We start from the raw sequence: 16311 nt of genomic DNA on the forward strand, positions 1-16311 counted from the left end.
CTACATGTCTGTTCGTCCACCCACTGTAAAGCGCTGCGGAATTTGTTGGCGCTATATAAATAACAACATAATAATAATAATAATAATCCCAAAAATAAATCTGCTAATGATTTTCCTAGTACACCACTAAGCTCTTTTAATAACTTTGGGTGTATTCAATCAGGCCCCATTGATTTATTTTGTCTTTGACAGTTGAAATAGAACCTCTATAAACTCACATGTAACAAATGACTAATTTGTCCTTTTTCCTCACTGAGGTCCATTTCCTTCAATACTGAACAAAAATATTCATTGAGGCAGTCAGCTAGACTTGTATCCTCTTCTACATACCTTCCTTCTTTTGTTTTTAATCTAACTAATCCTTGTTTTACTTTCCTTTTCTCAAAAAATGTTTTGTCCCCTTTTTGTTTACTGACTGTGCTATTTTCTCTTGTGTGTGTGATTTGGAAGCTCTTATAACTTGCTTAGCGTCTTTATGTCAAACACTGACCAAAGTTAGCGTTCATATTTGTTTGTGTTTGAAAAATGCAAATAACGAAATTGAACGCAAATTTGGGCCAGTGTTTGTGACTAAGAGGCTACTAAAAAAGACTGGACATACCCCATTTGCAATACCGTGGGTTGTCTACTTTTGCAAATGGTATGGTATCATGGGGGTAATTCTCATTCCTGTGCTACGATATGGTCTTAAAAGCAACATAACCAATCAGTCAAATTTCAATGTGAAAAAAAGGAAACTCAAGCCTTATATTTGACTCTAACTTTTGAAAACACCACAAAACCTGTAATGTTTTACTGTTTTTAAACACTAATATTTGTGTTCAGCGAAGTCTCCAGAGTAAAACAGTACCTCCCATGTACAGGTTTTATAATGTCCAAGAAAGTTACAAGGTAAAAATAGGGCTTGCGAGCCAAATTCACTAGGCTTTCAGTCTGGGTTGTCGGGAAAGTTTCTCAAATTGTAATTAATAAAATGACTTGATTATGTAAAAATATTATATAAATATATTTGTAGAATTTAAATATATATGTATATATATATTGTTTTATTATTATTTATATATAGCTATAAATATATATATATATATATATATATATATATATATAGATAGATACATACATGTATTTATAATGTCATTCTAATTGTATTTTGAATTTAATATATATGTATATTAATATCAAAATACAGTTAGAACAAATTAAAACTGTTATATAATTTTTTTCAATGTATTATTTATTTATTTTTTCAATTTATTTATTGATTATTTTCATTTGATATATCTATCTATATACATATATATGTATATATATATATATATATATATAAAATTAACGTCATTCTACATGTATTTTAATATTCATATATATATAATTATATATTTTAATATTAAAATACACTTTTATTAATGGTTTATGTATGTGTATGTGCATATAAAAGTACTTAGATCATATATATATATAAATATATATATATATATATATATATATATATATATATATATATTATCCAAGTACTTTTATTTACCTTATTAAACTTTTAATTAACTTTATAAACAATTTTGCAGGCATTAGGGGGACTGCCTGAGAGCTCAGGCAGGCCCCCCTGCAGGCTCTGCATAAGCCGGCTATTCCGGCCATGTGATCGCGGGGGTGGTCCGGATCCCAGGCAGACCCCAGGATCGCAACTGCTGTTGGGGGAACGGCGGGGACCCGGTAAGTACCCTGGACAGCAGGGACGTTTTATGCTGCCGGCGTTTATTACCGCCCCCAAAAAGGACTGCATAGAACGCCCGCCATCCTTAAGGGGTTAAGAGGTACAGGCCATGTGGCTGAAGGCAGTTAGTTTACATTGGAACTAGACAGCCAGGCATCTCAAGTGTAGAATTTCACACCTTGCAGAGTCTTTGATTAATCAAAGGATCAATCCATGTTGTAAATCGTCTGCCCCCTTTCACACACACATTCAAATTGGCCCCTTTTGAAAATATATTTTTGGAGTGTCTCAATGGGGCATTATACCTCCTGGCACCATAACAACTTCATTTAGGTGAAGTTGTTTTGGTGCCTGGAGTGTTCCTTTAAGTTATGATGGTTAATTATTGCACCAGTGTCATAGCTGACCATTAGCCCCCTTACCTATTCCATGACTGGAATGCGGTTACACCACATGATGGCTCTCCTGACACTGGTACCAAGGATGTAAATGTTTTTGGAATGCTGACATGCGTTGTGATGATAATCTCTGACCTCATAAGGGAATGTTCTACTATTATACTGTATCATCTAACTTGATTAATTGAGTGCTACCACCATAATCCACCAAAAATCATTTTATGTCCAGCTGTGTATAACACACCCAGAGCAGTCTATGTGCAGCCCCTCGTTGACACAGGCAGGGGGCAGCACTATGAATTGTGATCCCACCTCGGGCGGAGCTGATGCTGGCCCAGCATTTCCCCATCCCCGAATAACATAATTTCATCCCCTCACCCGCCCAGTCTTTAGAGAGCTGGTACAGCAGGGTGTACATCGACCACCATGTCCCACGATGTGACTGTCATCCGGACTACAACAAGCAGCAGCAATGTTCCCCATGCCAGTTCAGACACTTTGGACAGGGGCTATGCCAGCTCCTTTACGGGAATGCTTAAACCCGTCCAGATGGTAAGTTATCTATGGGGAAAAAAATGAAATCAGAACTTTTGTTAGCCGTAGTTTGTTGGAGTTACCATGCGGGAATCGAACCCATGGTCCGCCACCGGTGTTCTGTCCACACATTAGCTGTGCGCGCACAGGATTCTAACGGTGCCTTATTTATTGAAACTAGAATCAGACCGACCAGCAGGCTTGTTTTTTTAACCTCACACACCCCAATGTACCCTGGTCAGTAAATGTCGATGGACTGTGGAGGGGTTCGAACTTGCGTCGGGTTCCCAGCCAGACTTTCTTGAAACTTTTCTGACTGTAACTATATGGAACCGTGAATAAAAAGTTGTATTTATTTATTCATTCTCATGTAGATGACTCGCTTCCTGAACAGTGCACGAAAATAAATTATATTAAATAAAATGTACCTGTTTGCGCAAAGTCACGGTATTCTAAGCAGCGTTTAGTAGGGTTGTCTGTGTTTTACATTTTTAGGCAGAAACAGAGTACTTCCTATCTTCCTAAAAAGGGAAGTGATGGTGTATTTTAATAGAGCTGGCTTCCCCTTCACAGATTGGAGCTACACTGAGCTTTTTACAAATCTCTCTCCTATAACAGAGCTCATTGCTCTATTAAAGTAATATTTTATGCAGGAGTCAGGTAAAGGTTTAATGAGTCGCTAAGCAGTGTGCTGGTACTCTCATTAGTGCCAGGCCCCTTCCTGCCTAATCCATTGTTTTCAGAAAATAGAGCCTAATTTGCCAATAGACGGACTATACTCTCTCAAAAATAGAGAGTATAAAAACAATGCTTAACTTGTATTTAATTGACGTTAAAAAGTGGTCGACGTTTCAGTCCCACCAAGGGGACTTTCATCAGGACCTAATCTCAGGCATTTTTTTTTTCGTCCTGATTCAAGTCCCCTTGGTGGGACTGAAACGTCGACCTACTTTTTAACGTCAATTAAATAAAAGATAAGTATTATTTTTATACTCTCTCTATTTTTGAAGTCCTTTGGGTGCGGTCATTGTTTTTGAAATTTGTATTTTTGTTAGACCGGCACCAGGCATTAAGTTTTGTTTTCACCAGGAGTGCAAGCCTTTTTGGACATACCCATATATATATATTTTCAAATGAAATCACTTTGAAGTCATGTGAATACACCCCTTCCTCTGATTTGTTTATATAAACTTCAATCAGTTCTATATAACCAAGACGCTGCACTCACCTGAACATGCACACATTATAAGAATGCTGCTGGGGCCAATTCCTACAACATACAAGATCCAGCGCACTCACCTATTCACTAAACTGTAATTACAAGTCTCACAGAAGATAATTGTTTGTTCACATACATAGTCGTGGTGCCATGTAAGCCCCCCTTCATGTTAACAAACAATTCATCTGTCCCACATCTTGACATTAAGTAACTACAGCGGAACAAAAAATGAACGTATGATCCCCTAACTCAATATGTAAATAGTTGCGTTGAGTTACATTGTGGTATTCCCCTATCTCTTCCCCCTGTCTTTTTTGCATATCTACTTTGTATATAATTTATTGGCTGCTAAGAAAAATAGCATGTGTTTAATCATTTTAATTCATAGGGTGGCTATCCATAAATGATTTTTGCAGAAAGTAAAACATAATTGCACTTTCATGTTACACGTTAACCTGTACAATGTGATCCATGCTGTGTGAGAAACAATATTCTGTATTTTATATCTGTGCTGGGTATCGTAAGCTCACTGCCCTGTGAATGAACACCTTTGTATTCTGTCCTGGAATTCTCCCTGTGGTGTAACTACACACCCTCACAGGAGGCGAAGCTCTGATTGGGGGCCAGGCAGTTAAAGAACTTGTCAGTGTTCCTGCAGTTATAGTGGTGAGCGAGCTGAAATATCTTCCCTAAATCGACAAACAGTACAGCATGGATGGTAAGGTTATCTGTGCAATTATTACCTGTAACGAGCAGGGAGTAAAGCACGGATCACCTATGTGCATATACATGTCAAAGTCTGCCTGAGATTAGTGGGAGTTGCATAGCAGATTGGCAGCTTCAGTGGCAGACGCTGAAATAGCTGTATCCTACGAGAGTAACTTCCACTAATCTCAGGCATCTTTGGGAAAGGTCCCAGTCCTGAGCTAACAGTAAAGACCTCACCTTAAAGCGTCGTCGTCCTCCCCACCTCCCCAAAATTACCCTTTTTTTTTGCTAAATTATAGGAAAAAAAAGTAGGTACTGCTTTTACTTATCTATAACCAACAGCTTGACAAAAGTTGTCAAAGAGTGGAGTTTTCATCAAGCTCCATGTCCTTTCTCAACGTTGTCATTGGCCATGTCTGTATAGTCCCCTCCCTCCAGTGCCGCGTCACATCCTGAAGCAGAGTGTTGCTGCTCTTCAGTATTGACTCTCACATGATTGTCAGCATCACCATAGCCAGTGGAAGCTGGAGGTGTACTGGGCATTCGTGTGCTTTTTAGCGCACTCCCAGGTAAAGGTAAAAGATGAGCTGTCCCCCCTAGGACAGCGATGGTGAACCTATGGCACGCGTGCCACAGCTGGCACGTCGAGCCCTCTTTGTGGGCACGAAGCCATAGGTTGCCGGGAAGGGGGTGGGTGGCGGATCCAGTGGGGGATGCTGTCTCCTGCAGGGGGCCTTTACGGACTGGAGGGGAGATCAGAGATCTCCCTCACCGGTCCGCAGGCACTTTGCTGGGCAGGGGAGAGAGCAGAGACCCGGGAGCTCTAGCTTGCAGCTCCGCCAGGTCTCCTTTCGCGAGCATGGAGCGTTACCATGGCAATGCTCCGTTCTTGCGAGAGTGAACTCTAGCCCTGGAGCTGCAGACTAGAATTCACTCTGCCAGAACCACACACTAGACCCGCCAGGGATTCTCCACCGGACCACCAGGGCTTCACAATTGATATCCCCCCTCTCTGGGCAAATTTAAGAAGGATGTCCTCATGCAAAGTGTGAGGATGTCCAGCATCGTTTCATAGAGTCAAACTTCGTGAAACAGCAAGAAGCGCCTGTAATGGATGTGCGCTAGGCAGCCTTAGGGGCAGTCTTAACACTGCAAGGAGTTACCCTAAAATGCGATGTTTTACATTGCAGGGTAAAGGGTCTGGAACAATGCACCCAGGCCATGTCAATGAGATGCCTATAGTGCCTATAGGTCTGGATGTTTAGTGTCCCTTTAATGGGTTAACTTGGGTAAAGGGCATAGCCATAGACAGCCAGAAACAAAGTGACAGCTGGAATTGAGAGCAAAGAAGAATATTTATTATGGTAATACATGTGGAAGGATTCTCCCCTTTCATTGATTGGCTTACTATATTTGTATACTGGAGGAGCACATAGTAAAGTCAGAAAAGCTGAGACTCTGTGGTACACTAGATAATGCAATGTAATGTAGGTGTGACAAATCCTGCCAGCTGTTCACCGTTATTAGCTAAATAACTGAACAGGAGGATTGTCTTTCATTTGGTCAGTCTGCATAGATAAGGAAGAGTCAATACAAAGCTGTTATCTAATTTACCACTAATTTCCCAATTGGATGTAAAAGAAAATCACTGTGAGCAAATGTCTCTTGACCAGCCTCCTGATAGATCTTTACAATTGTAACAGCATACATGTCATGCAATAAATACAGTATCGTGCATTGGGGGTGGTTTAGCTTGTTTGCACATTGATTCTCAATCTACGCACCAGAATTATATTGCATTACCGGAGAGTGCATGGTGCTTAGAGCTTCCTGAACCTACTCTCATATTATATCAGCAGCAATTTGTTCAAATCAGTATTGTCTGTACTGTGTGCATAGTACAGGCATTGCATACGCCACAGGGAAGGCTCTCTCTTTCTTCAAATGAAACATTTGTTGGGTGTCCATGCAACAAGAACAGCGCTTACCTTATAATGGAGTCAACTATGTAGAAAGATTTTGAGGTTGGTAACCATTTTCTAGATTTCTGGGGTGGGGGGTTTATTTTTATTTTTTGAGGTAATTTATTTATTTCACCAACTTTTTTTTTTTTTTTTGTGATCTTTTCTCCATAGCCTAAAGTTAAAATTGCAAAAGTTTCAAATTTATTGTTCTTTTTAACCCCTTCAGGACCAAACATCTGGAATAAAAGGGAATCATGATATGTCACACATGTCGTGTCCTTAAGGGGTTAAAAAGAGTAAATCATGCATGTGTTATTTGGCAATTCTGTCCCTGACCGTAGCCCAAAGAATGTCTCCACTCAGTAGATTCTTGTCATGGCCCTGGGACCTACTGGACAATACCGTACTAGTACTGATGCTGTGTGTCTCTATGGCATCGGTGACAGAGGGAGGGATGGGGTAAAAGAATGAGGGAAGAGAGTGACAGGTAGCAGAGGGAGGGAAGGGGTAAAAAAAAATTTCTCTGGTGGTTCAGTGTTTTTTTGTTTGTTTTTTTGGTTGTCCAATGGACTTCTATTTGTTCTGCACCTCCGCCAGATGCAGAGCTGCAGACCACGTGATAGGAGTCTCACGATCTCTAGAAATTAGAGCGTTCCCGTGGTAACACGCGACAACGCTCTAATTGGCTGGCTTGAGGTTGCGAGACACTTCACAGTCTGCAGCTCACACCCGGCGGAGCTGCAGACAGCAGGGTGGGCTTGCTCTCAGGGCAGACTGGAGGGGCATTGCACCTGGCGCTTGCTCTGTATACAGAGCAAGCTGCCATGCCCCCTCCTGATGTCAGGCCATCGGTCATGGACCAAGGCTCGACAAGTTACTCTGCCCTAAGGTGATTTAGGCGGCCGTAAGGCCTTAGGCGGTCTCCGAAATCGCTTAATTAGAGAGCCGCCTCTGGATCCAAGTCTATAGGAGCAGCACAGGGGATATTTAAGGCCACTCTGACCCCTCTTGTGTGCTCTGTCGTGCTCTTTGTTAGAGGGTTTTTTGAATTGTGGTGTGTATATTTTGCTCGACTTTACTTTTAGACTATTTTGACCTCTGGAATCCTTGACTTTGACTCTATTTAATCACTTTCCTATTTTTCAAGGTCCCTTAAACTCAGCCTATGACTCTATAGTCTGTTTTTTACGGACTGTATACAGTACTATCATAGATTAAGCCCAGCCACTCTACTGACTAGTAATGTGTCTTTCTATTTTAGTATAAGGTACCAGTGGTTGTGGTACTAGGAGTGTCCTGGCGCCTTTGCAGTGTAATTTATCAAAATGTGCTAGAACGGTTTGACAACTTAACTGGGTCCTTCGGGCACCTGTGCCACACTCAGTCTTCTTCAGTAGGAGGAGCCAACTGTTAATATGCAGCTTAAGCACGGCTGAATCAGGACGGCACTTATTGCCTGATGCTCTCTCTGAGAATGCAGACCTGCTCTGCTTAGTGGAGCTAACTGGATTCTCCGAGCTGGGTCCGTCCAGTGGGACCCAAATAAATTGTCAAACTGTTCTAAATTGGCTTGACATAGTCTACTAATGTGGAATGTAGTGATTTTCATGCTTGGAATGTGCCTTTAAAGGAACACTCTAGACCGGCGTTCCCAATTAATTTTTTCCGTGGAACCCTTTGACATAGTGTATCAACATTGTGGACAAGGTGTGTGAGTCTATGTTTCAAAGTGTATCTGTATTTGTATGTGTCTGTGTTTTAAGGTGTGTGTGTATCTGTGTTTGTATGTGCCAGTGTGTATGAATCTGACACACAGATACACACACTGGCAGATAGTGGCACACAGATACACACACCTCGACACACAGTGTGTATCTGTGTGTGTGTGTGTATGTATGTATCTGTGTGTCAAGGTGTATATATCTGTGTTTGTATGCGCCAGTGTGTGTATCTATGTCAGTGTGTATATGTATCTGACACACAGATGCACACAGATACACACACATCTTGACTCACATACACACACACACACACACACTCAGATACACACACAGACACACAGGTACATACACAGATACACACACTGACACAGACACTCTTTGACAGACACACATACACTCTCACTGACAAACACACACACTCTTTGGCAGACACACATACACTCTCACTGACAAACACACATTGTCTTAGACAGACACACATACAAACACATATACACTCTCACTGACAAAAGCAGATACATTCTCACTGACAAACACATACACTCACTGACAAGCACACATTCACTATCACTGGCAAACACATGCAAACTCCCTAACAGACACACATACAATTTATTTTTATTTTTTTAAATTTTACTCCACCCAGCCCCCCTACCTTTAGTAGTGCTGGCATGGAGTTCCCGGGGTCCAGCGGGGCTGCTGGGTGGCTGGGGAGCAGTCCCTGGGGGTCCAGTTGGGCTGCTGGGTGGCTGGAGAGCAGTCCCTGGGGGTCCAGTGGGGCTACTGAGCGGCTGGCGTGCGGGCGGCAAGGGAGCAGTGATCTCGCGCGCCAGGACAGGTTAAAGGATCTTAACATGTATAGCTTGGAGGAAAGATGAAACAGGGGGGATATGATAGAAACATTTAAATACATAAAGGGAATCAACACAGTAAAGGAGGAGACTATATTTAAAAGAAGAAAAACTACCACAACAAGAGGACATAGTTTTAAATTAGAGGAACAAAGGTCTAAAAATTATATCAGGAAGTATTACTTTACTGAGAGGGTAGTGGATGCATGGAATAGCCTTCCAGCTGAAGTGGTAGAGGTTAACACAGTAAAGGAGTTTAAGCATGCGTGGGATAGGCATAAGGCTATCCTAACTATAAGATAAGGCCAGGGACTAATAAAAGTATTTAAAAAATTGGGCAGACTAGATGGGCCGAATGGTTCTTATCTGCCGTCATATTGTGACGTCATATTCCGGCTCTAGCATCACTGCTGTGCGCGTGAGGGAGCTGAGCAGGGAGATCACTGCTCACTGCTCCCTCGCCGCCCGTGGCCATTTTATTTTAACATTTTTGGGCGGAACCCCAAATAGTGTTCCGTGGAACTCCAATTGGGAAACGCTGCTCTAGACAAACAAACAAAACAACATTCCAGCTTTGTGCATGATGCGCGTTTATTTTATTTATGAGTGAAAATGTTAATACAAATCAGCACTCCTCGGGGGCGGAGCCTGACTACAGAGCTAGCTGGTCACACATAGCCCGAGCTCCCGGCCTGAGACCTCAATTCAGCAGGTTTTACCCTTCAATACCTGCTTCCCTAAGCGCACACATAAGCTGGGCACCCTCAAGTTAGCCGTGGCCACTAAGGTAGCAACTTTGAAGCCGGTGATCGGCAGACAAGCAATGGAAAGCAAATGCGGCCTATGGGAGGCTGAGACGGGGAGAGGCGGCAGCTCTTTTCGGTCTCGAGCAGAATACGGAGACCAAGCATGCTCTCACCCCTCACCTCCTAGGAATGGTGGGGGTTATCCTGGTCCTCCGAGGTGAAGCCACACTTACTTTGCCCACACTCGATGGTTCCTACGGAGCAAGCTCACAACAGGCTGCGAGCCAAGATGGCTGCCGACACGATGCCCTCGACACTACTGTCTCCCACTACTTGGGCCAAGCTAGAAGAGCGGATAAACAAGGCCTTCGAACACTTCTGGATGCAACTCTGGAACAGACTCCAGCACCAGCCGCCACAGCCAGACACCGCAACCCAGCTGGAATCTGGCCCTTTGCAGCAAACAGCCAAGCCGGGATGCACCGGGCGATGACCTAACGCAGCACAACTGGTGGGAAGATGGAGGCAAGTACCTCACAAATTGTGCAGAAGCAAACGGCAAAGCCAGATTGTCCCCTGAGGCCTCCGTAGGTACCAGTTCATCAAGGGGAAGCTCCCCGCTGTGCTACTTCTCCCCTCAGATGGCCCTCACTCAACATGCAACGAGGACCTAATGTCCTCAAAAGTCACCTAATGACCTGGAAGTGTCTCTGGTGGCTGTCTGAAAGACAGCCACGAGAGGTGGAGTTAAAAGAGCACTATAGTGCTGACGTCAGATCGGAATGCGCTTGCGCGGCAGGAGCCGCACGCTCATTCAAACAGCCCATATGAAAGCATTACTCAATGCTTTCCTATGGACATCCAGCATCTTCTCACTGTGATTTTAACAGTGAGAATCGCGGAAGCGCCTCTAGCGGCTGTCAGTGAGACAGCCACTAGAGGCTGGATTAACCCTCCGTGAAACATTGCAGTTTCTCTGAAACTGCTGTTTTCAGCTGCAGGGTTAAAACTAGAGGGACCTGGCACCCAGACCACGTAATTGAGCTGAAGTGGTCTGGGTGCCTATAGTGGTCCTTTAACTCTCATAGGTAATTATTGCAGTCTATGAAAAACTGCAATTATTACCTTTGCAGGTTTAAGGGTCCTGGGCAGTGGCGTACATGCTGCGACTGGGCCCAGCCGCGCTGTGAACCCCTACAAATGGGTGCCCGTCGCCATGTGATGAGGCCCTGGCCCGCGCGGTGTAACCGCCAGGGCCGCACGTTAAGAGGCCCATGTTGTTAGGGCCACCCAATGGCTATGGATTTCCAGTGGGCCCGGTCAGCGCTGCGGCGCTTTAACAGCATGACCCTTTGATGACATCACAGCTGGGAGGAAGTGACTGCCCCGTCACTCCTCCCAGCTTACAACGGGAGCCACGTGGGAGGAAGAGAGGATCAAGTCAGAGTGGGAGCCACCACTGGACTCCAGGGAAGTCACCCTTCTGCATCTAAAATGTAGGATGTGTGTATGTCTGTCTGTGTGTCTATATATATGTGTCTCTGTGTGTATGCATGTGTACAGTGGCGTTCATACAGGGGTTGCAGCCGCGACCGGCCCGTCACTCCAGGGGCCCCTGCTTTCCTGCGACCTGGTGCCCACCGCCGTGTGTTGCGGTCCACGGATCAGTTTTCGCACCAGGGCCTCATGGATCGTGTGTACCCACTGGTCCTGGGATTAGGCACCCAGACTACTTCAATGAGCTGAAGTGGCCTGGGTGCCTATAGTATCCCTTTAAATCCGCTGGTCCATGTTGCATTGAACAGATGCATTGTCCATATTCATATGTTTTGGAGAATTGGTCTTACAATTGTTTTTTTTGTAGTCGTGATAATTCATGGCTTACAACTAGAAGTACTTTACCTTACAGCATATTCTTCCACAGTTATGCTGAACATGCTGCTAGCTGAACTCCATTGAAGGTTAAGAAATGTTGGCTATCCCTTCAGTAGTTTCCTCTATGAAAAAGTGACATAGTTCTGTACAATGTCCTCACACTGTGCCAGCAGCTGTCCCTGACGAAGTGTCAATTTAGCACATTGTCCAAGATCTTATTGCCAAATATAGTGTTTAGCTGTTGGCCAGTGCATTGAACAAATGAAATGCACTCAGGAAAAAGGGTCGCATAAAAACCATTAAACAAAACATACAAAGAAAACGTCATAATATGTGTTTATTATTGCACAGTCTACTTAACCGGTTTTATTTCCAAGAGAAAATGTTTTGTATCTTTTTTAAATTTTATTTCTATGATGTTCCATAATTGTTTATAGCGCATCTGTGAATCTATTACATGGGATAAAAATGGTAGGCATAATTTTATTTGTAGATTTACAGTTAGCAGGTTCTCACAGGGCTATTCACAAAAGTAAAGTGTTAATTGTCACTAATTCAATGTGAATTTAAAAAAAAATAAAAAATTAGACCAAAATAATCAAACTTGAAAAATTCTGTCAGCTATGTTTGAGTTCAGCTATTTTGGTCTAACGTTTGAAATTCACTTTTGCATTTCCCTACCTTAGTGATTTAAACCTGTGATTGCCTGGAACTCGTTATCTGATAAATTTGTGCACGTTTTCTATGACCTTGAGACAGACCACAACCCTATACTGAGCAATGATTATAACTTTTGTTAATATCTAGCAGTACAACTGTGTTTTGTTTCTTCTTTCTTGTGGTTGCAACTTGCTACAGTTTCCTTTCACTTTAGAAAGGTCAGATTGTAACGTGTGCTGCTTTCTAAACATTTTTGTAAAGTTTTGTCTTAAAACTGCTCAAAATGTGAATGGGACATGCTAATCGTCAGGCCTAAAAATGACTTGCCACTGGAAATGTCCTACTATGTGATGTCTTGGAATGGGCTATGCAAGCAACAACATATAAATTGCGATATAAATTGCACATCCCTGCATCTGGCTGTATAAGCTTCTCGCTGCTTAAGGTCATGGACCATCAATGACTCCACCTGCCTAATCTCCTCCAATTCATCCACCAACGAGCAAAACGACATGACTGTTGGCAAATTGCATATCCTCTGGATTATTATTGTCTTAGCTACTGTCAAGAGTCCTAAAAATCACTGCCGGGTGAAGGTGTCTTCAGAAAAACATTGAATAACCCTCTGTAGACTTTCTACCCACATATTTGCATCTTCAGGTAGTCTCCCCATACATGGAGGCATGGTCAAGGTGAAAGCGACATTCTACAATAGTTTCCCAGAATCTCTCTGTGAAGTACAGGGCAAGTTTAACATAGGGACTAATTGGTCTGGAGCTCCAGCACCATGCTAGTGGAATAGGCCCATTGATAAAATAGATTTATTTATTTTATACTACTCTTCATATGCTCTTCCTCTATAATTTTGTGTAGAGGGAGTGAAGTATGGGAATTTAGGAGTGATACGGGGGAACAAAACTTGTATGGATTGGTTGACTATAAAATAGTTGACTTTGCACACTGTACAGATTCTCTTGGAGCGTCTGTGTCTCTAACAGTGTGATTTGTGAGAGAGAGTTGTTGAGAACTGTCAGGGTTGTGAGATGGACAGATAGACTTGGTTGAGAGATGATAGCGAGAGATTAGCCCAAGGTATGCATATTCTTATTGATAAAAAAAGGTACTTAGCGCTCACGGAAAGAGAAAAGTATATAGATTACCTTTTACATACAATATTTCAGGTAATCACATAAACAGGTATTTCTTGACAATAGGTTGGTCTGGTATGCCTAAAGCAACACTCAGGGATGAGGGAGTCTGACTTGGAATGGAGTGCTCTAAAACTGGGTATAGGCAGAAATTTCACCAAAAAACTGCCCCAAAATGTAGAAATACAATTATATCATTACAGGTGCAATGATATGGGTGAACCCAGGAGCTAATTCCACTTAGAAAGGCTTGAGTCACCAGTATGGATATGTAGTGTGAATACCAGGCAACTACTATGTATATAGTGTGTGTACCTTTAAATCTGTCAAAAGACAGGATAGGGTTATGACACACCAATTGCTTATATTAAAACATATAACTAGTGTGTATCCCTTTAAATCTGTATAGGACTGAAACAGTATGCTCATCAAGATAAAACTTCAAAATATATGGATGATTGTATTCTATATGGAAAATTAATTACCGGAATCCAATCGGTTAAAATTAATATAAAATTTATTAGAGAAAAAATAATAACAATAGTTGTAACTATGTCAAACCATAAATGCAGTATAGAATGACAACGAGAAATTTAAAATATATATTGATATCGAAAAATATAAAAATATATAAAAATATCAGTTGGGGATAATTTGCAAGAATATTACCAGCAAGTCTGTGTTGGTATTTCGGAAAAAATCCTTAGGACCGATCAGGATGGCTGTGGATACACTGTTGTAAAAAATGTATCAATTGTTGCCGGCTGCTTGTGAGGTTGGCGTGCGTCCCAGACCTCACTCTGGGTGATGCACGCTGCAAGCCGGTCGGTCGGTCCTCAGATCTCGGAGTGCTCTGTGCTCGATGGAAGGGAGCACAGTAGCCAGCTGTGTGTATTTCTTGACACCTATATATAAATAAATAAAACACCCATAGTGTGACCTGTATATACAATAAAAAAGTGAGAAGCACGATATTCTTCAAACTTACAATTTACGGAGCCTTTTATAAGTTGGCTCTAAACTTATAGCGCTTATCGTCTCCCCCTTGAGACATGAAGTATGGATCTTTCTGGTGGGTCCGCAGGAACTGGTGAACTCACAGCAAACTCCAACGTGAATTGAAAGATAATTTATTCAAACAAATTGTATTAAAATAAAAAGTGTGTGTGTGTGTGTATATATATATATATATATATATATATATATATATATATATATATATATATAAGGAGAAAGGAGAAATACAGAAAGGGTGGATTTAAAACCAACTGAAGTTAAACACATATTTTTCAAAAGATTGTATTCTATACATATATTAACCTCATTTGTACAGAGGAGTTTAACAGTAAACTACTATTAAAAGGTAATTATAAACCTCTACCAAAACTCTTTAAAAATTCTTAAGGAAAAACAATGCTATAAAAAAGGGTACATAAAAACTTTAAAAACTTGCATAAGATTATTATAAAATACTATTAATTTCAAAATCAATATTAAGACCTAGGGGGGGATAAAGTGCGTAATTCGAATATCCATTTAACCTCTTGGGTACTTAATTTTTTTGGAAGATCTCCACCCCTCCAATGTACTGTATTCTTAAGTGTAAAGGTGACACTACACTTGGGTATTTTTAGCAGCACCGGGTTTTAGAAAATATTAGCGCCTCTTTTATCTGTTTTTAATCTATATTCTTATTGATGCTTCCTTTTCGTTTCCCTCACACACCACCTCCACCCTTTGGAGATATGACTATTTTTGTTTCCTGTTAATAAGATTATTTAAATACACTCATCATACTCGTCCCCACCAGGCCCAGTACGCTCTTAATCCAGCTCTAGTGGAGAATGTATGTTTTTATTGGTTGAGTGACACCTAGTGGATTAAATGGGAATTGTGTCCTCTATATTCACAGACACAAAATACCATGAATGTGATATTTTTCCTATTCACAAGGATAGCCCAACATACGGTCCTTGATTGATAACTGAGGGTCCCCAGTCTATGTTTGAAAAAGGATGAGGGAAAAAAAAAATTCTATGGGGAATATATTAGCCAGAAAAGGACAATGCTAGCTGAAAATGGAACAAGTCCATCCAACAGCGATGTAGTGGTTGATAGATACTGTGGGGCTTAACCCCTAAGCGAATAAAGAAACAAATGGACTAATAGGTAGCAGATGTAGAAACCAAACTGCCTACCCAAAAAGACCAAGTATCTAGATATAAAAAGCTCCTCTGTTAATGTCTAATATAGAGCTAATGCAGAGAGAGCTTAAAAACAAAAAAACTCTTTAATAAACCCTCATAAGGGATAAACTCAAAACAAAACGAACATAAATAGATAAAATAGGATTTAAACAATGGTTGTAACAAATCTAAGATAGTAAGTCACAGTAGTGGGTACAAAGTACCATGCAGAAGTTGCTAAATATTGTTACACTGCTAGTGATCAAATAAATTAGATACTGTAATGCTAGGGTACTAAATAGTCCTTAGATACACAATCTCTAAGTAAAAGGACAAAAATAACCCCAAACGCAGAGAGAGTAGAAAAAAGCCTAGAGAACTATACAAAAAACCAGAAGTTGCAAAGTGAAAGAATAAGTGCACCTAATCAGATCTATAAAGCTATAGGAGATTTGGGGGAAAGGAGTCCCTAGTATAGTAATAATAATAGGCTAGTAATTAAACCTCTGACTAGTAAAACGCCAAAAAAATCCTAAATAGAATTCTCCACGGAAGGTAAACGCTCAACGCGCGTTTCGGCGAGACAG

At 41.5% G+C, this 16311-nt stretch overlaps 1 protein-coding gene across 1 annotated transcript in view; it reads left to right on the forward strand.

The window, feature by feature from the left end:
* Positions 1-2425: 2425 nt before the first annotated feature.
* Positions 2426-16311, forward strand: part of CMTM7 (CKLF like MARVEL transmembrane domain containing 7) — a 35892-nt gene continuing 22006 nt past the window's right edge. Inside the window, exon 1 of the mRNA XM_063452229.1 lies at positions 2426-2664. Coding sequence (XP_063308299.1) covers positions 2539-2664 — 126 coding nt within the window. The 5' untranslated portion in view covers positions 2426-2538. The remainder of the gene's footprint in view (positions 2665-16311) is intronic.

The sequence above is a fragment of the Pelobates fuscus genome, chromosome 4, assembly GCF_036172605.1.
Source record: "Pelobates fuscus isolate aPelFus1 chromosome 4, aPelFus1.pri, whole genome shotgun sequence".
Lineage (NCBI taxonomy): Eukaryota > Metazoa > Chordata > Amphibia > Anura > Pelobatidae > Pelobates > Pelobates fuscus.